Below are 26,595 nucleotides of genomic sequence, written 5' to 3'. Positions count from 1 at the left end.
AGCAACTTGAAATGCAAATGTTAATATTACAGGCAATTTCCATGTAAATACTGACCCTGTCTCTTTAAGCATCAACAAAACCAATAGTGAGAAAGAGTGAAGCAAAACATCCTGACGGAAAGGCCTTTGCAAGTCCTTGGGTTACATCTTTCCTGCAGCGCTAGTGAAAGAAAAGGAAGCTCAATTTCATTGCCACAAAGCTGATGCACTTTTACCAATTCAGCGAGATTTTTAAGTGTGCACGCTTTTTACTAAACCCTCACTGATAACCAGGGAACATTAAGAGTTAAAAATGCCCGTGACCATCAATTCAAAACCAAAACACTAGACGAAGAAGCAAATGTAAAGCCGGGCGATGATGCCATCCAGGTTCCTAACCATAACCGCTATCGCCAACTTGCAACTTGTTGGGACGGCTCATCCCCACGGTTCCCAACTGGTACCCCTACGTGGGGCCAGGACCTCCCGCCGCAATGCCCACCCACCAAATGGCAGGCAAGAAGGGGTTTTGTGGTGGGGTTTTGTTTGTGTTGCCTTTTTTTTTTTTTTTTTTTTTTTAAAGTAAAAGAACAAGACAGCGCGACTCCCTCCGTTCCCTCCCCTCGCTGGTTACACGCCGGTGCCCGCTCGGAAGCCCCTTCCCCGCGGGGAGGGTTGCAGCGCCCCGGCAGAAGGCTAAAGCCTTCCCCGCCGCTAATGCCGAGCCTGCTTATTCGGCGGCTTCTCAAGTTACTCCCCTCAGGCAGCTTGAGCCAGTAAAACTAGATCCTTTCATCGCGGCGGAGCTTACTGACAACCAGCCGTCTGGTTTCCCAGGAAACACAATCTTGGCTAGAAATAGTGAATCATTTCCAGGTCACTTTCAACATGGAGAGTGGAGCAGGGAAGCATTGGACTGAGGAGGAGGTTAAAGCCTTGTTAAGCGTCTGGTCAGAAAAAAATATCAGAAAGCAACTCCACGGCACCCTGAGGAATAAAGGGATATTTATCTACATTGCTAAAAGGTTGCAGGAGTTAGGAGTTTGCAGGGATTGGAAACAGTGCCGTGCAAAGTATAAAAATCTGAAGTATGAATACAGAACGGTTAAATATGCCCACAACTCTGGGGACGTCACTAAAAGCATGAAGTTTTTCCGTGATCTGGATGCCATATTGCGATATGAACCTGTCACACAATTAGAAGAAAACGGCAGGTGTTCTGCGACTGAGACGCAGCTGAACACAAGCCCCGCAACAGACAGCACGCAAGGTAAAACAACTCTTTTTGCTTCTATTTTTCTCTCTTTGCTTAAAAACCAAAGGGAACAAAAGCGAAGCCCGAGTTTGCTCGAGCCGAAGCGGAGGTTGCGCAGCCCCAGCAGCACTGTTAAAACTGACTTGATGCACTCCTGGCGCAGGGGAATAAAATGTTAGCACCCACCAGTGTCGAAGTCTGTAAATACAGCGTAATTCTAGCGAAATTATGCTAACTGCTTGTATTGCAGCCGCGGGGAGTACTTGCTGGTGTCAAGGCTCCTGCACTGGCTTGAAACGTTGAATTAAGAAAAGCTGTTTTCTTTCCCTTTGACATGCGTTTGCAGTGCTTCGGAAGCGGGTTTTGTAGAGCTCCAATTCGGAGGTAGACTCAAAGTAAGATAAAAGTAAAGGTTGGAAATGTCATGATTTTTTAAAATCGTTGTGATACAAGTGTAATTTACCATTTTGATTCGTATTTCTCTGAAACTGAAAATTTAGGTATGATGACTACAGGTAAATTAAATTATTTTGGAAGTAATTCAACTTAAATAGTTGAGAAACAGAAAGATGTTTAATAACTTCTCAATAAAAAATGTAATGTAGTGAGGGAAGTAAAAATCATAACGTTCATCAGACTATTTTGAGGCAAAACAAATCAATAGAACTGCTTTTATCCTGAAGGAGATTTTACCAAATTATTTACATCTCTTGTTTTATTCAACCCTCTCTACATATGCATTTAAGCTGTGCTTAACATTTCATTAGGGTCAATCTGCTATTTGACATCACTCAAATCTCCTTGTCACATCCTAAATGTCACTGAAGCATAAGCCTCAGTAATAGTTACAAGTACCAAAAAAAGATGGCTAAAAAGAGAAATGCAAAGCTTAGCTGTTTGTTCCCACAGTATGTGGCAATTTAATTAAGATTGTGAATCTTTTTTGAGAAAACAAAAACCACTACATGTATATTCGGGGAGATTGTCAAAGGCACAGAAAGGAGCTGGACATCTAAGTTTGCCCTCATACCCTTCCACGTCTTCCTCTACTATGCTCTTTTAAAGGTCTAAGGAAAAGAAATTGCCATTTTTCTTGTCATTGTTTACCTTTACAAAGAGCTTGACCTTAATTTGTCATCCCTAGGAGAAAGCCTCTAATCTGTCCAAGTCACTTTAAAATAAAACGACAATTTTGTAGTATTTTAACATGTGCTCTCTGCACTGTGTGTTGCAGTCCATTTTTATTTTTAAACTTGCAGAACTGAGGGCCAAATCTTTGGCTAATACAAGCTGTTACACTTCTGAGGATGACATGAAACTAAAATAGTGTCCTTCATCTGAGGATCTGCCCTTAGATTACCCTCTATGTTTTCATGCAGTTTGCACCAATTGTTAATTCTAGTTCTCATTTCCTTAGACCTCTAGCAAGTTTAAATCAGAAAGTTGATTTCAGTTGTGAATCCCAAAGTAGAATATATTTCTTTAAAAATGTCCCTGGCTGAGACACACCTCATTTTGAAGCATTAAGACAGTCTGGTTTTAAAGGTGATAACAATTAAATCTCTCTCTCAAACACACAAGCATTTCTGTTACTCCCTTAAGGAAAAAAAAAAAGTTTTATGGATAAACAAAAAATAAATGCAACTAACTGTAATAATGCAACACTAATGGTACAAATTTAAATGCAAAGATTCTCACAACAACTATAATTCATCCACAAAGAAAACACCCTCAGACATAAATGTGTCCTGCAGCTGTGCAGGATGCATACACCCATAACAAGGGGCTGTGAGAACGTCAACTTTCTTTAAGAATACAAGTCAAGCAAGCATGGCCGGACTAGCGGCCCAGTCCTTTTCCGACTGCCGTCAGAGCTGCAATGTCCGCCCAGCTCAGTACTTGGAAGGGCACTTGTGAGGCTAAAATGGCATCTGCAGCTGATCCTTACAAGTGGTTTGCTTTTGGTTTTTTTAGTGGGGGCAGATCTACGCTGTCGCTCCCACAGAAGGAAACAGATTGCCCCGGCCCCCCACAGCCTGCAGGAGGAAGGGGACTGTTTTAATTTGGGTATCCGCTGTAAGGCAAACTGACCGAAGTACCTGTGCATCCCTGCAGGGCCCCTCCTGGGCTTCTCCCTGTCAACCACAGTGTTAGAGGAGAGGAGGTCCCTCCCCTCTTTAAAAAGAGGCCGAGAAACCTTATTTTGACAGAGCTGGAGGAACCAAGGATGTCTAGGCATGTGACTTGGGTAACAGAAACAAAATGCTATCAACAAACTAAAACCTGTGCCAAATCATACTGCCCACCATGCACATCTCGCTTTATTTTAAGAACCTAGTAGCTATACCAATTTGTTTGGTTTAGAAAGCGTGACAAGGGACAGTGCATGCTCCCAAAGAAATTACTGTATTTTTACAATTCTGCATAGCCTCAGTCTAAATATTCATAACCATCCTTAAGGTAAAGCTACAAAGCATGTCTTTGTGTTTGATTTGCTTGATTATCTCAACTACTGGGAGACTGCTGGGGAGAGGGAGGAAGGGAAAGGAAGAAAAAAAAAAAAAAGAGACTGCTTTTATGGGACTGCATGGTATTTCTGTAGTGTTTCCCTGAGGGTTTTTTCATATCTTGCAAAATCAGTTTTCTTTTGAAAGTGTAATTGAAGAAATGAATACTGAAAATCACAATCAAATCTAAGAGAGAGGTGTCTCCAGACAAACTTGGTAGCAACACCCCCCCCCAATTCCCAGCTCGTTCACGGAAAGATGACACTTTTTGCATAAGCACATACAGCAGCACAAGCCAGCAATGTTCATGTTGTCCTCCCAAAGTACATGTTTTCAGAGGCAAACACAGAGCCGTAGCTTAAATAATAATGAAAAAAGATGCAACTCAACACGTTCACGTCTCTTAAAATTTAGTTTGTGTACTATCCCAGTGATCAACAACCAAGAAAATACATGCAGTGATTGATGGTGCGCTATGAAAAATATCATTCATTAGAGTTCAAATGAATGACCTTCCCATTTTGTTGACTAGTTTTGATTGTTTCAAGCTAAATCAAATATTAATAAATGGAGTATTTGATTTACAAAAGTAAAGCTCACCTAGTAATTCATGTTAAGTTACTTGCACTCTTCTGTATTTCTCTCCATGTTTCAATACTAACACACTGACCACTTTCCTTGGCCTTCACTTTACCACAGCGAATGCAGAAAAATTACCAAGTCTGAGCAGAAATGCATCAGCAATGAGAGTATTATCGTATGTATAAAACTCAGACAGCTACTCGAAATGCAAAAAGATCCTTCAGAAATGCTGACTTGCAAATGCCACTCATACATAGTTTTCCATGTCTGGGCTTTAACATTAAACATGTCAGTGAAAAGTATTTTATATACTTTTTTTTTTAAGTAAGCGTGCAGTACTCTTATTGAGTAACTTTTTTGCTCATCACATGCTTTTTTTCTCCATCAAATATTCTAACATCTTGTGTTAACTGTTCTCATTTACTGAAAATAATAAATTGTTTCCTTTTAATATTAGAGTGTAACTAAACTTGCTCATCCTAGTACACTCAGCAGCCTTCCAAGAGGGAATTTATTTCCCCTCTCCGTAGTTTGTTTTGCAGCTCTTAAGCAGGTGAAACGCCAGTCCCGGCGCTGGAGATGGAAGAGGCATGAGCACACCTGCCCCTCCGTCCACGGGCCGCAGGGGTTAGCAGCTCCTGCCAGAGACGCGAGGCGGCCAGCCGGGAGCCGTCGGAGATCCGGCCACTGCCTCTCTGAGTCATTCTGAGCCTTGCTGAAAGTCAGGAGGATTTAGGGGGATGTTTTCAAATGGATCCAAACGCAGTTTTCGGTTTCACCTATGTCGGGGATACCGGGTTGCATCCCAGCCGCACCTCGTTACAGCTGCTTGTGAGGAACCACCGCAGTACCTTCGGTCTGCGTGACCTGCCTGTCTGGAGCCGACAGTAGCTCGCTCCCCGCACAGGGCATCAGACCTCCTGTCAGCATGGTGTGTTGAAGACCGCATGTTGCCACAGAACAACTTAAAAGTCCGCCCTCTGTGAAAGTTAAGCTGATGCAGAACCTGCCTTACACATGCGGCTTCCCAAACTTACATAGCATTTGCTGTAATACTGCTTTTTAAACAAATGTACGAATACTATACTGTAAAAACCTAGACCAAATCCTGTCGGCTACAAACATGTCTGTTCTCTAGTCATGCTATTTTCCCGCTTTCCCTGTGCCATTAATGAATTCCACAGATTTCCAGGACTCGTTGCAGAACATTCTCATTTTCTTCATATGCTTCTCTAAATACTCCTTTTGGAATTTCTTTTTTTGTTATACAAATGGATTTGCAGTTATCTGAATCCATGTGCAAAGCCCAATTTTATTTGTATGTCTCTTATTTTCATTATCTACTTTCAAACTGTACTTTTAATGTGCTGTCAACCCCAAATAGAGTCAGAAAAGCATGCAAGTCACTAGCATCAAGTCAGTCTCTACGACAATTTTAAAATAATTTCAAACAGGCTTCATATACAAGATATAAAATAATTTAATTTGCCTCCTATAACTCACGTCCCCTTATGGGGACAGGCCAAATGAATTCTAAATTTAATTTAAATAGAAGTTAAGCGTGGAGATTACAAAGTTAATAATCTTCTCATTGCGTATGGACATTTTCACTTAAACTAATTTAAGCTAATTTAGTCCATACCTATTTTTCATCAAAAAACTTTTTCCTTCCCAGGTGAAATATCAGTTTCTTTAGAAGATGATGCGGATGCTCCAGGAGATCCACTACTTTTTGTGTCACATGTCAGACCAGTTCAACTAGGTATAGTATAATGGCACAGAGAGATCAAAAACGTAAAAGCAGTATGGCTGTCAGAGCACTTTATGACAGCTCGAATATGATGTCATTCTGTTTCTAATCAACACAGCTTTAAAATAGGCATACTTTTGCACCATCTCCTTCCCAGTTTTAGCACTCAGCAGTGTCATGCATCACTAGGTACTAACCGCTGTACATGATGTAACTCCTGCATGACCATCGTTCACATTCAAAACACATCCCATGCTATAGCTTAATCATATTAACCGCATTAATTTTGTTAAATGCTAGTCGATAGTATGCGAAATGGTAGCGTGTGATAGTCATGTCAACTCGCGGATTTTCTCCAGCTCATGTAATTTCTGCTTAAAGCAGCATGAGTGATGCTCATGAGAGAGAGGCAGAGGTCAGACCTGTCCCACTGAGCAATCCAGATTTGCAGTGGTCTTCAAAGCAGCTGTATCCTCTCTCTGGGTGAGGGGTTGTCAGCAACGCTTTAGTCCAACCAAACATACAACAACTCATCTGGGAATCATCCTACTATAGTAGTTTTGCTCAGGGAAATCATTACAGAGCAATCTGGCAAGACAGAGGGAGAAAATCCTAGGTGTGAGCCCCTCCAAGTGGGTGCTAAAAGGAGAAACCTGAACACGTTTTAGGCAGAATTAGGCAACCGATGAGCTGATTCCTTGCCTGGATGAACTGTCCTGAATTTCCTACATGCTCTTCCCATTTTCTACATACCCTCTATACCCTAGCATACATCCCAGTCCAGTTACAACAACTTTCACTGCAGAATCTTCAAGGTGCCATATTCAGGGAGAAAACAAGGCCCCAGCTAAACCTACGGCTTTTATGTTAAGACACTACACCCCTCTTGCCTAGCATAACAAGAAATTAAGGAAGAGACAAGAATCTCACATGGAATTATATGCACATAAAGATACAAAACTTTTCTTGCAGTAAGTATCGGAATAAAATTTTACAGGAATATGTCTGTGTTACTCAGTGCTCTTGCAACACACTGCCAAGCAGATTCATTTGGCCTGCTAAAAAAACTCTTAAGTTCTGAGAAAACTGCTTTCTAGAAAGCCAGCAAAATAAACTTAATTGCATGGACTCTCAAGTATGTACTGATACCAAAATGTCTTCCGTAGTGCCTCTCGTAGTCTATAGATTTCAGGCACTATTTCAGACACCACCGAAAGAAAAATGTTGAGCCCTCTGTATCTATATTGCTTGAAATTTTGGTTTCATTTCAGCAGATTTCTCATTTTGAGGAAGCTTAGGAAAAAATCAAATATGGCATAAACACATCTTTCAGATTAAAAAAAAATTATATCCTCTTAACTTTTTTTTCTTAACGAATTAAAGCTAAAATACATTTGAGACATAAGGAAAAATTTTCAGTGACCGTAACAACTTTGTTTCAAAGCGGTGCTTGTGGGCAAGATCTTTTGAATCACCATGTTTTTTAAAGGGAATGAGGAACAAAGCAAGCCACAGTTTTCCACTCTGCATACAGCAGTGAATGACCAATGCACCGAGTCACTAGAACTCATTTGAGCTAATATCCACAACCGAAAGCGAGCTCAGTTCCAAATGAACTGACTAGTGAGAAATACTGGTCTACACAAGAACTAAAGAAACCTTAACCCTCCCAGATTGCTCCATACTCTATGCTTTGACTGGGAAGTGCAGGGAGCACCCTCCACCTTCTTCCTCTTTTCTTCCCCTGTGCCTTTTCTCTCTGGTCTCTGTGGTGCACTCTGGTCGTGAAGAATGAACCACTCTGGAGATACAGGTAGCTGAAATACTCCTGGTAACAGAGGAGAGACTACATCAAGCCTATCTGATGTTGGCAGTTGTAAACCGTGGCAATGCCTATGGTTGCATTCACCTGTAAACAAAGCATTTTCTTTCACTCCCTCAGGAAGAAATGAAGAAAGCATAATTGATATGTGACCTGAAAATTACACTGCTCAACAACGTATCTGTGAGCTGGCTGCTGCAGAGGTCCGATTAACACAGGACTAACAGGGGAAAAATTGGTATCTGTTAGTATGGCTTTTTCACAACTAGAATGAACTACGGAGACTAGCAAAGAATGCCTCTATCTAGGACAAGTTTGTCCCCAGACAGGTTATTGTACACAAATATGCTCCACTGAAGCTGTATGTGCAAGCAAAGGTCAGATATTTTTGCCATCAACAAAGCTCAGTGACTATAAAGTATCCAACCCCTGTAACCTGGCTTGCCCTTTTAGAATAAGACACTTGCAAAGGCATTTATCACTTCAGTATGAGTGCGAAAACCTGTGTCACTTACTGTGCACTTCGTATTTGCTCTCTTTGATAAAGCACTGGAACTGCGGGGGTTTTTTCCAATTCCTATTTTTGCAAAGATTTAGAAAATGCATGAGAAACCACTTTCCAAACTAATTTGATAATCAAAATGAAGTCATAAAGGAAATTCATAACTAGAAACAAGGAAACATTAAAAAACTGCAAGAGATCTATTTCAGTGTTTTAAGTAACTGCATGGCATCCTTCACCTCCCAACATTAAAAAATAAAGTTGAAGACTGGAGAAAGTAAAAAAAAAAGTATTAAATTCTCCATGGGTATCAAACCGAAAGTGTGGCATGAATGCAGAAAGTCTTTATGCTACTGTCAGTGACTCAGGGCCCAATTTATTACTGTGCTAATGCAACACTCTTCTCCTCTCTAATGTCTGAACCACCAAACAGCTCATCGGTTATTCTCAAAGGTGCTACAAGTAAAAGTTCAGTGTATTAGGGCACAGAAGAAAGAAATGTTCCTCTTAGATTAATGAAATGTACATGCACTATCTTAATATCCGTTTTCAAGAGAAGGCAAAAACGATGTCAGAATTAACATAAATGCTGACAGATTAATAACCAATAGCTTAATTTTAATGTCACCTCTGCTCCATCTTTCTTTGGAGGGCCAAGTCATTAGGAAATAGCATACTTCATTCTCATTCTCTCTGTCCTTTCCCACCCCAGTCACCCAATGCAGGTAACCCGTATCTGTGTCTCTCCCCTACCCCACACGATGCAGGTAATCCAACGTCAGCAATAGAGGCTTCCAAAACACCGGCTTTTATTCCATCAGTAGCAAATGAAGGAGGAAAACACTGGACTGTTAATGAAGTGAGAGCTTTGATACGCATATGGTCAGACAAAAATATCCAGCAACAACTGGAGGGGACAGTGAGAAATAAAAGAATATTTGAACAGGTTGCTGCTAGACTTCAAAAGTTCGGAATTGACAGGGACTGGAAGCAGTGCAGGACAAAATATAAAAATCTGAAACATGAATACAAGAGCGTAAAAAGTGCCCAAGACTCAGGGAGTACCAGTAAGAATATGAAATTTTTTAACGAACTGGATGCTATTCTGGGGCACAGCACCATGGAACAAGCAAGTAAATCAGATAATGATGAAAGTGAGAGGCCTCCAGAATGGACAGAAGCAAAATCAGAAAAGGACTCCATAGGTAAGTACTTCAGCTACCCATATATAATTTAAAATTTTTAGTTTTCCAGCACTAGAGAGACCTTAAAAGAAACAAACAAAAAAAAGGCACAACCAGCTAGATTAACCAATTTGCTGGGGGAAGGGGGGAACACTGAATGGAAGTTTACTGTTTTGTCCAGTTGTTCACTTTACACTGTAAGTTTCAGATAGATTGATTCTTTTTTTACTGGAACTGAGAAACAAAAGGAGGAAAAAAAAAGATTAAGACATAGGATAAGATAAAGTGATACAGAGAGACCATTCCAGTCAAAATCATGGAAGAAGAGACTGTTTCCAGCTTGGATAAAAAATGGACGAGAGATTGTCAGACTGTGTTACTGGAAAAATGAAGACATTGAGCAAATGAAGTTTGTAGTTACAAACATTGGTTAAAACCGTAGCAATTAAACTCTCTTTCTCTTATGGTCCCCAGCAGCCCAGTTGTACTGGCCTTTGGAGCGAGATTCTCAAACTAGTGAGACAACTATTGTGAAAATAGCAAAAGGAACAGCAGCAAGACTGCTGGCAGAGCTTGCCTTTGTTTTTGTGTGGTTATTGACGAGTAACTTGGTAATGGGTGGATTAATGCGGAATTAGAGTAGACTGATGAACCTATATTACCCAGGAGTTAAAACATTTTTCATTGGTATGTACAACCAGAAACAGGCCTGTTGTTTTAAGAACAGAATTAAACACAAAACTCTTTGTTACACAGTAAGAATCCTACACAGGGGATGACATTAGGGTGGCCAAATCTAAGGCTAGAAGTTAGTAAAGTAATGGAAGAAGTAAAGAAAAATGCAACACAAAGGCAGTCTCTGGCTGAAAACTATGAGAGCATTCTGGGGATGATTCTCTCTTCAGTTGCTGTTTCTAGGCTCTTTGCTAATGCAACTACTACTGCCTGCTGGCATAATGAACATCCTAGGTTGGACGGATCTTTTGATTTGACACAGCACAGTTGTTCTTATGTAGTGCACAAATGCGGTGCCCTAATTAACATAGCATTATTTACGCAGAAATGCCTGGAGACACAGGTGAAGAGGACTCTGTTAGTAATATGTCAGAAGACCTACGGGTTGCAGATATAAAGAAAGTTTCTGACTCAGGTAAACCGAAAAGTCTTCTGTTTTATATAAATCCATAAATTTAGTAAGTTAAGATGGATTTCTAAAATAAGCCCACATTGTAATGACGGTTAGAAAATGCAGGGGCCTAAAAAACTTTTAAGCAGGAGATAACATCATAGTGATAACCATACTTTCAATAAATACAGGCACATGTGCACACTTACAGTGCTCTTCTAAATTTGATAAAAACAGTCTAGTAAAGTCATCTTTCCAAAGATTCATGATGTGAAGAAGAAACTAGTGGTATAAGCAAATTGAGTGCTATGTATTACTGCATTTACTTAAACTATATCTTTCCAAGGACTAGAATTGTTCAGTCTCCTATGCATAAACTAATACAGCAGTCTCTTCTTCACAATATAATGTGATCAGTATTTAATGTAATTGTGTAAATGCACATGTCAGGGGGTGAAAACTTCATTTAAGAGTATCACTATTAGCACTGAATATGAACGTCATAACGTCTTAACAAAGAAACGTGGTTTACACCCAAAAGCATAACTTTCAGGGGAAGTGGGAGTTTTAACATTCAGCTAGAGGCACATGAAAGTCTCGAAGGCTAATGGGCTTGACTGGCCACAACAGAGGACCTCATCTTCTCTTTCAGTAGCATGCAGCAGAATATGGTCTAAATTATGCATTACGGAGCAGTCTTACAGAATTTAAAATGGTCTAATGTGAACTGAAAAATTTTAATGTCAAATTAAAAATCTTCTGACAGATGATGTTACTGTAAATACTACTCCAGAGAATCTGGCAGCTCTGCATGTAATGAAAGAAACAGTTATGACAACAAAGTAAAGCCATGGTTGATCATGAGAGCTAATTTGAGGTATACTGGACAGTAGTATTCTTGTTTTACCATTCAAGAGCAATTACATTTATTAATTTAAATTTAATAACAAAGAAATATATAACTGGCCTTTTACCAGATCACCGTAGGCACTTGAGGCATTCATTAGGGAAAAATAGATTGTCATGAAAAGGGCGTTGCCTAGAAGGACCTCATTTTGAGAGAGAGAAAATATATAAGAAATTATAAATAGTACTTTGTGGGATGCAATTAAAACTACTTGTAAAATGCATCTAATTCCATTTCTCCCCATCAACAAGTAAAATTACTACATACACACAAACGGTAGTAAGACACTGTAATAATACATAGATTCAGCAGTGCCACTAAACTGTCATCTGACACAGATTTCAACTGCCTGTAGCTACATAATATTGTAACTTTTTGGACTGCAATCTTGCAAATGAGTTATTTAAGTAAATTTCTGAGTACTCATTTTTGACACTGTAACATTCCTTTAGGATAAATGTAGGTGTTAGACATCTATAGGTTACCTTGGTTACCATTACCTTGTCAAATATATATTTAACTGCGTATTGTGTTTGTTTGTGGGTAAGTGTAATTGCAATCTGACTTTGTGGGTAAAGACTAAAATAACAAGTGTTTCAGAAGTGTCTCTGGCTCAGCCTATCCACTCTGAAGACTACTGTTCAAACTTCTGTGGGGACAAAAGGCAAAACCACAGCACTCCATCATGAAGAGATGCACTTTCAGTTTCCAAATTTCCTTCCCTCATTCCCAAATGAACAATACAGACTCAATTTTATCACAGGTGGTAAAAGACACCTAGACTTTAATGTTATTAATGGTAAAATAATTGGGTATTATACAAAGCAAAGAAGCGCAATTTTTATGTTACAATATCATAGAGACCCTTTATTCTCTAATTGTGCTATATGCCTTTCCTAGACAAATTTTACGTGCAAAAATGCTAATTAAAGAGATTGTATGTGCCTCTGTATTCATAAATTTACTTGCTGATAAACAGTGAAAAAAGGCAGTCAGGCAGGGATACCATATTACATTGGTTCTTTGGTATCAGTAGATGTCTGACAATCAATAGCCTTTAGGATGTGACTTCTTAAGGACTACTCCATATTCAACAGGAATTTTGTAGAAAACTGTTTCTCAACAAGCATGTAATTATAATTTATATATACACACTAATGTGCCTTTAAAAAAATGTAAAAAAATAATTTGACATAAATAAGAATTTAGCAATTCTGTTAACTTGTATCAGGGTATCTTGCTAATTAGTACATGGAGTTAATGTGCTCTGCAGTCAGAGTTACACATACACTTGTCTAGATATGTACTAGCTAGCCTGGGCAGATATCTTTCTGGCAACTGCAGCTGCGTAAATGGGCAGAGGTGCACAAGCTCCCTCAAAGCGCATGTGCTTCTCACCATCTTACATGTGATTCTGAGTTAGTAACCACAGTAACATCGTTACCACTGCCAATCTTTATAAACAGTCCGATCAGGTTTGCCATACTCTGGTAAGTGAAAAAGTAAGATGGTATTAGTCAGAAGGCGAATGCACCAGTTTCAGGAAAACACCTAGTTATTTGATGTTTCATGCTATTGTTTTCCTCCTCTGCCCGCATGTATTTGCTCAAATGCTCACCTGAGAAGGAAAAGACGAAGGTAAATAAATCCTTACACGTCCTTCTACAGACTGTTAACAGTTTACTGAACTGTCTCTCGCAGCATCGCCCCGGAGTGGCTTCCCAGCAGACTGGCCAGCAGAGGGTGCAAGAGCATCATCGCAATCACAAAACCCATTTAGTTTTTTGCCAAAGCAGCCTAGGAAAGGCTAGGGTCACTGTAAATTTTTCTCAGTCCTGGTAAAAGATACACATATTAAATCAATCTGGAAAGAAACCCTTATTTATTAATTTTGACTTATGTTTTCTATTTTATGGGATCACTTAAAAGTGACTTAAAAGGACAGTAAATTCCAGAAATCTATTCAGAAGGGCAAATTGTTTCAGTTTGCATAGGCAGTAGTCAGTCAACTTTAACTCCATGTACATGAACATTCCACGTGTCAGTCTTTGCAGTATGACCACACACTGTGTATAGATGTTTGATTAAATTTGAAGTGCCATGGGAAACAACAATGGAGATGAAAACACAATTCTAAGGAATGCCAGTAGCCTGATGCTCTTAGAAGAATATCAACAGCAAGTATTTTGTTTCAAACAAATTACCTTTCTTGTCATTATTTTTTTAGATTTTTCAGTGCCCTGCATACTTCACTATATGTCCCTCTCATGACAAATGTGGCGTAATCATGACATTGCCAAGACACATTCCTAAGCAAGGGCTTTTTAAAAATTGGTTGTTTAAAGTCAAGATCTTAAGTTGGTACATACTTAGGCACTTATGCTGGCTTCTTTTGAACGTTTACTGCTATGTGCTTTGAATTTTAAAATGTGCAAACATAAAATCAAAAGGTCATGTTTTAAAATATATGCCCCAGGCTGGTGTGAAGTAGTGTTTCAGAGAAGTGCAAAAACAGAAGTTCTTGATTATCCACTGGCTTAGCCCAAGGCACGCTTGGGCTGCAGACACAAACTCCTAACTGTGCATCCAGAGCTGTCGGTATCCAGTCTCACAGATCTGCGTGACAGAGACGGCAGCAACTTTGCAAGCTGCTGGAGACTAAACGTAGGCCACACACTGAAAAGTTTTCCCTAGCTTTGACATTGCCCACTCCGCTTTTATACTGTACAAGACACACATGAGAGTAAGGATTACGAGACAAATTACTAATCTTGCCTCATGAGCCAGAAAACAGGATAAATAATGATAGTGACGGAGTGCCAAAAGAGAACAGGTCTTGTACCAGCCTGAGTGGGTAAAAGGAAGGACTGCGGCCGCATTGCTCTGGTGGCCTTGGAAGCAACGCTTCCAACACAAAGTAGGGATTAAGCATATTTGCTGGCCACTGTCTATAGCTTCACTAAACAATGCGGACAGAGCCACTATGTGTTATCCATGCCAGAAACTGTCGATGGTTTGTTCTGTCTGGCTCAGCCCTGCTCTCCTCGCGCCCTCCCTCCAAAAACTCTGAACAGTGGCTTAGAAAAAAAGCCAGGCTCCCTACTCGCATTCCTGGCTTGCCGGGGGGGGGGGGGGAAGGCACATGATGCTGATCACATAAAGAACATCTAACGCAAACAAGGCCATATTGATCTGGGGGGTAATTTTTAATAAAATGGCTCTAGATCACGCTTTATTGCTCAATGTTTAGGGGCAATATTCCTGAATGGACTGAGAACAGGCCGGGAGCCAGAAACTGCCATCATCGATCCACAGTGTGGCCTTCACCATTTAATCTCTGTACAGCAGTGTCCTCACCTGGAAGCGAAGATCAGAAAGACCACTTGCATCATCCATCCGTCTGTCCAGCCACCCGTCCGTCCCAGGGCGGAGGGGTGGAGTTCTCCCTTAAACACCAGCGGGCCAATGGCAGAGGAGCGGAGGTCTCCTCCCCGTGGAGGGGAGCCCGGGGACACCTCTGTCACCGCGCTGCCTGATGTAAACCCCTCCGAGCCACCGCAGCGGGGATGCTCTCAGGACAGGCGTTTAGTACTTTGTCTTCATCACGCAGGCAGGCAGCCTTGCAGATCAATCATCCAGGCACAGCACCCTGATGCAATGTCAGTGAAAGGCCCCTCGTCCCTTTTGGGGCTAATTCAGTGACCCCGGCATCGGTCGCTTGGGGGACTTAAATTGAAGCAGCCCTTATGAAAGTCACTGTCTTGCCTGTGCTGCTGCATAGAGGTTCACCAATTAACTACATGTCATCCAGCCACCATCAGCGAATTATTCTACAAATTCTGATCCAGGTTTAAATAAGGTTTTGCACATTTCATCTATAAACTTATCTTATGCAGCTGTTTCTTGTAAGTGCATACTTAAAGCCCACTGCTCCAGAGAAATGGCAGCTTTAATGTATTAAGAGATTAAATCTTTAACAGCAGTTATTAATGGCACTCTGAAGTTAGTGATCCTCAAGACATAACTCAAGACCTGTTTCGTTAATAAGAACTCTGAATTTTTTTTTCCAGAAATCCCTGAAGATGAGGGGGACTTTGCCAACCCCACCCCAACAGCTCTGGAAGCTACACAAATAAAGAAGGAGACAATTGACATCGGTAGGTCAAGACTGTCTTGATGGTTGTAACAGCACATTCTACTTCACTAGGAACTGCAGATTTCCAAGGTGTATGTTATTCCTGCACATTATACTCATTCTATTTCTGTGTTACAATAAAATCTGTTTTTTGTTTCATAGTGCAAAAATGCATAAACACTTATTTTTCCTTCCCCCAATTAATAACAAGATCTTATTTTCCCAGACAACATACAGCTTATTATGCTAGATGTGATAAGTCTGCATTTGATTGTGACAAATACTGTTTGTTTTCATACAGAGTTGCTAGAGAGAATAAACTGGAGAGCTAAATAGCTGTATGAGAAACACTGAACATGTAAACTTTTAAACTACTTCATGGCAGTGAACAATTGCCATAAATATTCTCAATTATTTTACAAGTAAAACTGAAATCAGAACCTCAGCAATATGTAGAATTCATACATTCAATGACAAGTATTCAGAGGAAGATTTGTTTTATTAAAAATGATAAAATCTAAGAATACAGTAGGGATATTAATCTTCTGGAATAAATGAGCATAGAAACCATGGAAAGTCATGAAAAAAAGGCATCAGAGGAAATAATGATGACATTGAAATCTATTGATCTGACATCCTGGATCAAAATATACTTTATGGTAGTGCTCTTTACACCCAGAAGTTAATGGAAAGAATAGAAAATTCTATTGTAATGATTCTGTGAACAACAATTCTTTACCCTTTTACACTGAAAGTCTGTACTATAAGAATATTTGTACTGTATGCATCAGTGATCCAGGCAAGAGCTTCCTTCTCTGCAATTATGTTATCTGGAGTTTGGGTGTTGAGACACCCTATCCAGCACAGCTTTTACAACTGTTTGCATGGGCCTATCTTGATTATGAAAGACAACTGTAAGGAGCATGACACTGAGAATGACATCAGAGCAATGCTATCACAGCCATGACACACAGAAACACAGGTTGCATTGAGGATAAAATAAAGCTGTGTCCCTGAAAGCTCAGAGACATAGCAAGGTCACACTAATGCAAAGAGTTCACACACAATGACACAGAATAAAATGCCCTGCAAATCAACTGACTGCCTTATACACACAAATTCCCTGTTCCTGTCATGTAATATCCAACTGAGGATAGTCATCACACACATCAGCAGTGCACAAGTGCCATTGCCAAAGGCAGAAAGAGATTAGAGAGCCAGCATGGCTGAAAGAATGAGCACATAAATGAAAGCCATTGGTTTTTTTGGTAATTGTTTTAAAAAAAAACCAAAAAAATCACTCAAGAGCCCAGGAGTAGACCTGCTGCTCCATTTTGGCCCCAGGTTGTATTTCCAATAGCTACAATTGTTAAAGGAAGATGCAGGAATTTTCTTAAGAGTTATGGGGTAGCCTATTTATGAAAAAACACTATTTTCTAGTATCCCAAGTAAAACACACACATGCTTATGACAGTATAATTTCTAAGTTTTCCATAGGTATAAAATTTGTTCCTGTATATGGCTCATAAAAACAAGTATTTGCCAAATCACTTATGAGAAAGCAAGTTATAAAGCAAGTATGAATTCCAAGTACTACTCTGTGCATATGTTAGCAAGTGCCATTATAGAAAGCTCATCAAATGAGCCACTGCTTATTTACCAACTATCTCTTATTTCTAACAACAGTCTAAACCATGCACTCAGTTTCTCAAAACATACAAGGAATATTTACTTCTACCCTGTACTGAAAACTGTATTGAAGAGATTGGTCTACTACATCCCCTACCAGAACGATGAGAACTAACCTTTCTCTCCCTCCAAACCCAAAAAGTAATTCCACACAAAAGTGAACTTTCAGCCTCAGAGAAGTCCAAGCATGAGGAAATGAGCCCAGAGGCAGCAGAGCTGGGCTGTGATATCCATAGATGATTTCAAGAATTCTGATGGCCTCTGAATTTTACCTCTGAAGGGAATAGTTTTTATGCTGTGAAAGAGTGCAAAGCTATTATAACTTCAGCTCTGTAGAGGGAAAAAAAAACCCTGGCATGTAGACATACAGAAAAATAATGTAATGAATTTTCTATACTGTTAGAGATGGAATTTTGAAGAGAATTCAAATGCTGGTAGAATAAAAAATAGTTCTTCTGTTTTCCCTGTTTTGTCATTTAAGACACATAGAATAGTTTCAGATAGAGCCATCCCTACATATAGAAAGTGCAATTTAAGCTGAGGCTAAAGATTTCCACAAAAGCATTAATTAATTGTTTATTTTCCAGTTTTTCTTCTGCTTATGTTATCTCCGTCACAAAAGCTCTTATATCAGAAACTAGCCTTTCATCCAAAAGTAAACAAACATGGCTGTCTCCTAAAAGGAAGGCAAAAGTATGAACAAAACCTAACACTCTGCCCTCCCTCCCAGAATCAAGGAAAGGCACATCTCAAAGCCCGGCTTTGAAACCCACCATGGCAGCTTACTAAGATGGACTCTAAACCACCTTTTTGTTTGTTTGTTTGTTTGTGGGTTTTTTTGTGGCAAAGAGGAATCCCGAATAGACGAGAACAAGTAGCAATAAGGAGCAAAGGTTCCTCTTCAGTTTATTGTATTTAAAACTGTGTGTTTCTATAGATGACGATTCTACAAGCACTACCTCAGAAGACAGATCTTGTACGCCAGTAGCAAAACGGATTGTCGGGACAGGTGAGTATGAATTTCCATGCATTTATTCCAAAACAAATCACATTGTAATTTCAGTACCAAAGCTAGAGCAATGAGGTATCTACTGTAAATACAGCTCTGCTTTTCTACTTCTGACCCCTGTCTAGCTTTATAACTAACCTTAAAAATTAGTTTCATAGCTCTCTTCCCTGCTCTTTGCTCTTCCCGTCATGAGCAAAACTTGCATAAATACTGTAGTTTAACCTTGCATTCTATACTTATCTGATGAGCAGCATCTGCCTGCTTCTAAATATGTAGGTAAGATTTTTTTCTTCTATTGAATCCCCAGTAGCATTTTCATTTGCATGATATTTTGCCTTGCCATTCTAATTTGAAACCATACTGGAAAGCCATTTTCTTATCAATGCTGATATCTGGTTGCTTTAAAGCTTAAGGCCTCTTGCTTTCCTGCATGTAGCACTTGGATATATCTGTCTTAATTTGACAACAGCAGCAACAAAATTACACTGACAAAATGTGAAATTTTAGATACCTTGGAGAAACAAGAGATTTCATTTGCTACATATTTTGCATACTTAAGAGATAGGTAATCATGTATGGATATTAACTTTGTAAAGTTAAAAGATTGTTGTGACAAGATATTATCATAAACATTAATTAGTCCTGCAGCTTGTTACCAAATCATTAGCTACAATTACACTTTAATGTATGTATATTCAGCAATGCTCTGTTGTTTCATTTATATTTTCAGACAATCACACTCCCTTGGAAGAAGCACAAAATCACTTTAAAGTTATTCCAGTTAATGATACTGGAGCAGGAAAACATTGGAGTGATAATGAAGTCAGAGCTTTGATAAACATATGGTCAGATGAAAAGATACAGCAAATGCTCGAAGGGGCCACAAGAAATAAAGAAATATTTGAGGAAATTGCCAGAAGGTTAATGAAACGTGGTATAGACAGAGACTGGAAACAATGTCGCACAAAGTACAAGAACCTAAAATACGAATACCGTGCACTGCAGAAGGAAAATGAGCACCTTGGTAATCCCAGGAGAAAAATGAGATTTTACGATGAAGTTGACTGTATCTTAAGAAGACAGCCTCTGGGTCCCTCGAGCTGGGGATGTGAAAGTTCCAGTCTCGTATCAGGTACTAAAAACTTCATTGATGAGATAAAGTGCTTAAAATGAAACTTAAAGTTGCCTGTTGACCCATTCTGTTAGGGGTGAAATATGTGGCCAGAATGGGTAGGGAGAATAACTGAAGAACCTGTATCTGCATGGTCACTTAGGCAGCGCAATGGAAATGGTCTTTGGAGGAGTTTAAAAGTCAGAACATTAACAAAAATTGAAAGCACCTGAAGTGTTCAGTGTTACTGGAGAATCTTTGTGCTTTTGGAAGTTTAAGTGACATACAGTGAAATGGTGCTAGAAAATGTGGCAGGTTTTAGAGGTGATCTAGCAGACATGAAGTCTTATGGATAGAGAGCTGCCAGCTCATACCATTTAGAACTGTGGAAATCTGTAATGGTCAAGCCAAGTGCAAGGACTCCAAAAAGGCCAACTTCATTAATTCAATTCTAACCACAGTCAAGGGAGAGAAAAATCCAGGGCAGTGATGTTTATTTGAGCACTTGACATTATTATATTATTTTTGCTAAAGCAGAATCAGTTTTCTAAGTAGTTTGCTTCTATTTTAGTATTAAAAGACCTCTGATCTAGGAACCACACAGCTAACCTTGCATCTGCTGTAAAGGTTCTCATGGACTGGAAAACATCTACAGCTCTCAAGGGCACCTGCCCCTGCTCCAGGCAGATCAGGTGCTCTTGTAGAAGCAGCTGAACCACTACAGCTTAGAGCTCAGTGACTTATGTAAACCAGAACTAATTCTGATTTTTCTCAATATGTAGATAATAATTTGCAATACCACAAGTTAGTTGAGGACTTGAACCATTTCTGCAGCAGAGGCCAGATGGACAGCTGGAGCAGAAACCACTGGAGCCATCCTTAAGCAAGCTGTCCTTAGTCATGAATCAGAGCCCTAATGCGGTGTCCAAGGGCACGACACAGTAGTGCCATTAGTTGAAGCTGGAATGACATCCACACAGCCATGGGATGACACCATTCTCACCTGCCTCATTCTTGTGCTCAATCACATTCTTAAGACAGACATTTTCTTCCAGATCTAGAAACTGAAGATATTACTGCTCATTTCTGCTCTCTGTGAACGGGATTTGTCAGCACCAAGAATATTTGAGCCGTCCTGGCTGTTTTGCATTCTACCATGCTGGAAAAGGATGGTTGTAATCTGTGCTGTGAACGCTGATGCAGGAGACAGTAAAACAATAATCTTTCAGAAAAGAAGCTTTAGTTATTAAGCTCTTGGAGGCATCTGCCAAATAAACGTGTCTCCACCCTGATTTTGTGTGCCAATCGAGGACCTAACTTTTCTAGAAGATTCTCATTGCTCTAGGCAACTTGTCTCAATGCATTTGCTGTTGTAGTATAAAGCTTTTTGGTGTGTGACTGACTATGCTTTGAGAATCTCTGCAAAATACTTAATCACTTCGCTTTTCTTTTCTAAGTTTCAGTGGGAGATGTTACAGCAAACACAGGATCCTTGAGTATCAAGAGAAAAACATGGAATGATGGTAAGAGCTCCTGACTTTTTAAATCATTTATACACAACTGTTGAATTGGATGCCAGAGTGTAGTTTCCAGTACTCAAACAGTTAAAAAAAAAATCCTAGAACTTAGCAGCAAGCCCCAAACAAACATTCTTCTTTCACCCTTAACAATCTGCAAAAGAAGAGTCCTGATAAAAATGTAGGCATACAGAAAACTGCAATTTCTTTATTTCAGTCCACATCCCTGGTATAAATGAGATAAACATCAGGAAACACTTCTTTGATTTATAAGAATCAAGTGCAAGGAAAAGATTGAAAGATTTTAAAAAGAAGAAGATGTCTTAATTACCTGTGTTGCTCAGAGGAAAATAGGGACAATATCACAGTCATGATTCTGGTTTCCTCGTATTATACTATACTATAGGTCAGTAAACGAGAGGAGAAATGACATATTTAGACAGATAATGTCTAACATGTAATGTCTAACATGTTGTACAAGAGAAAACAGGTTAAGACAGCTATTCCAAAGAGAAGACATGGTATAGAATCACTGAACGAGAAAAATGAAGGGACAGATAGAAATATGCAGCATGCAATCGATATAGGAAAGATCAGGAGCTTATTTTTCTTCCTGGCAGAATTGTCAGGACCTAAATAATCAGAAAGTCCAACAGTGAGGGATGACATACTTAGTTTTTAGGAGGTTTGCCCCTGTTTTTAATACTAAAATGATGTCTTGTCTACAGGCAGATAAACACAAACAGATACGAACACCACAACATTTCTGAATTCAACCTCAGTTCACCATCACAAACTGTACTAACAGGACCAATGCTATGTGATTAAATATACTTTCATTTATTGCCTTTTCGATAAGTGCACCTTGCAGAAGGCAGTAGCTAGGCAAAGATGAAAGTTTCAAATATGAGTGATTTTTAGAAGTCTGCTTCATTCCTACTTGCCGTTCTACAATGACCCCTTACACAACACCAGGCAATGCCTGCCAAAAGAGCATAACAGACGGACAGCATTAGGAAAATCTAGCATGTGCTAAACTTCAGTGTCAGCAGTTCACTGACTTGTGCAGTCTAACTACATACTTTGCTTTTGTCTACAGAGGTGTCACCTGTTCCACTTAAGAAAAGTGCTTCTGAAAACACCATACTCCACTTCCAAAAACTATTAACAGAGAGAGTGCACACAGTAACAGAAGGCAAAAAGTTACTGTTAGAAAGGCTTTGTAAGCAGGAAGAAATGCAAGACCTCAACAGAACACAGCTGTATGCTGATCCATCAGCCATACAACAGGTTGGTTCAATGAACTTTCTATGAAATTAGCATGCAAAGAGATTGTCTCAGAAAGTAAGAAATTAGACAGACTTATTTATGGGTGTAGGTCACCCACATGAGTACATGCTTGCTCCCGTTTAATATATTCACCTTCAGTCATTTATACCGAAACAAGGTATGAGTTCCCATCATAATTCTTAACTATGAGTTTTTAGCAATGACATCAGTGAGTCTAATAAAAGATACAACCTCTGCCTACATGCTTTGGCTCACCTGCATGCCACAATTAATAGGCTTAATTGAAAGAAAATAGCACTTTGATTGATCAAAGAAAACATGTACTGTTAAAATTTTGTCCCATGATTTCCAATTACCATCTCTATGACCTTCCTAGCAAGTTAGTCCTCTGCAATTAACCACACAGTTCGAAACCGTAAGAGAACTTTTTGGTTAGGCAAGGCTGGTCGGGAAAACAACCCTTAATTCCTTATCAGCATTTACGCTCCTCCTAGCCTCGCCACCTGCCTGTGCTGGGGTGGGGGACCATCCCCATCTGCCGGCTGAAGGCATGGTGCTGTGCGGCAATGAACTGGAGAATTCAGTGAGCCAGAAAGAAAGTACACAAAATTGATGCCCACCTAGAAGGGGCAGGCGTGGGTTCTGGTCCCTGTTCTGTACTGGGCAAGGGGCCTGCCTTGTCCAGTAAACAAATGAAGTGCAGAAAACATAGACACAGTGCAGGGAACAATGACATGGTAAGTGACAAATGCCATAACTAACTGTTAGTTTGCAAAATCCTACTAGCCACTACATCTTGTGATTGTGTAAGTGCTCTACAGCCTGTACTGCCTGCAAGGCATGCATTTCCAGGGACTTCCTTTCAGAGTATTCAAGCAGAACAACTCATTTCTGGATCTCAGTCATATTTGGGCATAGACCTACACAGTCCTGCCAAAGCTAGGTCAGTTCTGGGCACGCACAACGGCACAACTGAAGTCAAATAGTCAAGTCTTTCCTGCAGCAGCCAACAGCTGCCAGGCTTTTTCATGCACAGAGGCCTAAATTCCACCCAAGTCCCTCTTCAGAAAACCTTACACAAAAACATTACTGGATATAGTGCTTTGTTTCCTGCTCTATGGTTAGTTATTTTCTTGTTAATTCGTTTATGAGAGACATGATGAAGGTAAATAACTTCCACCAAGGTAGATTTTATCTGCCATTTGACTAGCATTTTTAAAACAATTCTGAGAAGTCAGAGAAAGATCCCTAGAAAATACTAGGTTTTTTGATCATATTCATTTATACAGTGACATGGACGTACAGTTGTTCCAATGTATGCTTATCTACAACTTTTCACATTTTATATTGGTTTCTCAGTGTAAACCTTGTAATACTAGTATCATCGTTGGTTTAAGAATCTTTCTTCTCTCTTTGCAATCAGTTGGTTCAAAGATACATCCTTGAACTTGCATATTACTGACATACAGAACTGCTGTCTTTGTTAGGAGAACAAGGGATTTGTCCCTGCCACCATGGCAGTCAGATATCCTTCTAGAACATGCTGAGACAGCTGAAGGCTTCGCCATTCCTAGCAGTACTAAAATCTCATGTTATTCCTTCCACATATGAACCAGAACATTGTGTGATACAACCCTAATTGACTCTAGCACATTTAAACAGTTTAGTTCAATTTAGATTTAAATTAAGGGGTTTTTTTAAAATAACTACTGAAAATAATACGGATCACTTACATGTTCTGCTCTACCTGCTCCATTCCATGAGTAGAAGGCTGAAGTTGCATAAAGCAGCTGAAGCTGATTTGGTAACTCATTGCAACAAGAAGATCCCCTTTCCTCCATGCTACTCTGAGCAATCTGATGCTTGCTGGATCCCCTTATAAACCAGTTCAGTTCACTAACCTGACACAAGACTAGTCCAGTTGGGAAAAAAAAAAAACAAAACGGCAAATGGTTTTCTGTGTGAGTTGAAGCAGCCCAGCAAATTCTCAGCTGTGCTAGCCCTAACTTTGAGCAGCTCAAAGGTTGTTTTTGTTGCAAGTGTGACTGCCCTCGCAGAAGAAAGCCTAACCTGAGGGAGGCGGTTACCACTGCAAAGATGACAAACTGCACTTAAAATTCTGAGTGATGCACAAGGATCACAGTCTTTCCAAAACTTTGCTGCTGTCATTCAGTACAATGTCCCCCCAAAAACTTTCTCTTCTTCCAGAAAATAAATATTATTTTATTCATTAAAATAAGCAGATCTTTCAGTAAATACATAACTGGTTTTATATGCTGTTGTTCAGGTGAGAACTGCATAAAAGCACTGAGGCGAAGGACTGTCTAAATTCTTAGTAGATCGGAGCAGAGAATTGCAGAGCAGACTTGCAGTCTCTACTTAGAAACTGTCCATATCAACACTAGAGGGTAGACAGGAAACAAGAACCAACAGGAAAAAAACCCCACAAGTGGCTTTCCAAGTAAAAGGCTTTTTTCTCAGAAAACTTTCCAGAGAGCAGGATTTACCTGACAAACAAATGTCCAAAGAAGGTGGACTTCCCTTTGTGAGGGATTCCACTTCTATTCTGCTTTGTGGCTGCAAAGTGTAGCTTGCCGTTTGTAATTGTTTTGTCAGAAAGCTACCTCCTCCTTTTCTGCTGTTCCCATTTATTTTCAGTCAAAGATAGTAGGAGATCTCAAGTGCATGGGGCATTTGGCATCATCTAATGATTATGTGCTATTCCCATTTATACAGGTAACTATTTCCTCGAATTTCTCCTTCATGTTGGCACAAGCACTTGTGTGGCCAAGTGGTTAACCAACTGACAGAACTGATTTAAATTAAAACTAACCTAATAAAAAGCCCCTCTAAACACACTGCCTTTTTTAAGTTCAAGGAAAGTAGTGCAAGACATATCAGAAAGAGCAGCCAGGAGAGTTTATTGGAACTGAGCTACCCACCACGAACCTCCCATGCTGTGTACAACCCTCCCTCCATGCATGAGGCTCCCCGTTAAGGTATGGGCAGACAAGCCAACAGAGCAATCCTGTGAAAATTACTGGAGAGCTGTTTCATGCCTACATACGTGACTTCACTACAGTCAATGTGAAGAAAAACGAACAGTCTCACCCAGCTGTGTGGGCTAGGCTAATATAATGGCAAGTCTGCTGGCCACAACGAACATAATGGCTGTCTCTGAAACATCCTCTTGTATATACATTTCGGCACCACTTCCCTCCTGGTTTTTCCACTTCTTCTTATGTTACCTCATTCCAGTTGGTTACTCCACATCCAGAGATAAGAGCTGAGACCAAACTGCATTTTGTGACATGTACATCTAAGAGATTTGAACTTGGTGAGAATGGAAATCTGGCTTATCTTCACTTTCTGAAAACAAGCATGCAGGAACCTGAGCCCTGCAGGAAGTTCTGTAAAACAACTGAGTGGGTATAACAGCTCACCACAGCAAAAAGACCTCACTCCTCCTCTCTGCCTGCAGGAGTAAGCTTTGCGGCATGTAATTAAACTGGGCTGTCAGCACCTGTCAGCACAGAATAGCCTATAAACTTAAACCAAGATGGAACTAAAAGAGAGAGTGTTACTACATCCACATTCAGTTACTGTCTCTGAAAGTACTCGGGAATGTTTTAGCAGCACATACAACATGAATGTTCTGGTAAAACGGCATACAGATTCAATCACTAGTTAGACAAACATCTTACCCGGCATATTGCATAGGGAATTTACATATGGTTAATTACAAAATTTGGCATTTAGACAATTAAAACATTTAACACTGCAGTTCTTGCATCTGGGGATGGGGGATCTGCTGAACTCATACTGGGTTCTTGAGATTAAGTGAAGAGGTAAATATGTTATATACCAAGTTACCAGAATCATCCTCTGCAGTATGTCCATGTTCCTCAGAAAATTCCCATCCAAATACTACTGCAATTTCAAGCTTTTTGTTTGAAAGATTCACAGTGTAAGACAGGATACCAACAGCTTGCTAAGTAGCCTTTTAAAAAAATCTATCTGTAGCCAAGTGGTTGTATACACAATGTAGATAAGCACATTCATTATGCTATATTGAGTGTAGATATTTGGCAAGATGGCTAATGGGAAGCAACCAGTAGTTTTGCTATATTGAAAGAGAAGTAAAAATTCTTAACCTACATCAGTGATTATCTGGGCTCTGTTGTGTGGGGTTTAATAGTGGACAGTAACAGGGAAGGTATCAGAAAAGCA

The 26,595-nt window shown here is 39.8% G+C and overlaps 2 protein-coding genes across 2 annotated transcripts in view; one reads left to right on the top strand and one right to left on the bottom strand.

Annotated features, from left to right (window-relative positions):
* Window positions 1-26,595, bottom strand: part of PPAT (phosphoribosyl pyrophosphate amidotransferase) — a gene marked incomplete at its 3' end in the record, with an annotated part of 45,350 nt that overhangs the window by 14,699 nt on the left and 4,056 nt on the right. The window lies entirely within an intron of this gene.
* Window positions 868-24,876, top strand: LOC309405011 (uncharacterized protein; the record flags this gene model as incomplete). Its single annotated transcript, XM_081999685.1, has 10 exons — window positions 868-1,249; window positions 5,999-6,085; window positions 9,165-9,602; window positions 10,642-10,731; window positions 15,685-15,771; window positions 18,376-18,447; window positions 19,178-19,579; window positions 21,016-21,081; window positions 22,175-22,365; window positions 24,847-24,876. 10 exons carry the CDS (start codon window positions 868-870, stop codon window positions 24,874-24,876), a joined length of 1,845 nt encoding a protein of 614 aa, XP_081855811.1.

The sequence above is a fragment of the Phaethon aethereus genome, assembly GCF_964289735.1.
Source record: "Phaethon aethereus genome assembly, chromosome: 4".
NCBI lineage: Eukaryota > Metazoa > Chordata > Aves > Phaethontiformes > Phaethontidae > Phaethon > Phaethon aethereus.
The sequence above is the reverse complement of the archived record's forward strand: the minus strand, read 5'-3'. Positions and strand labels throughout refer to the sequence as shown.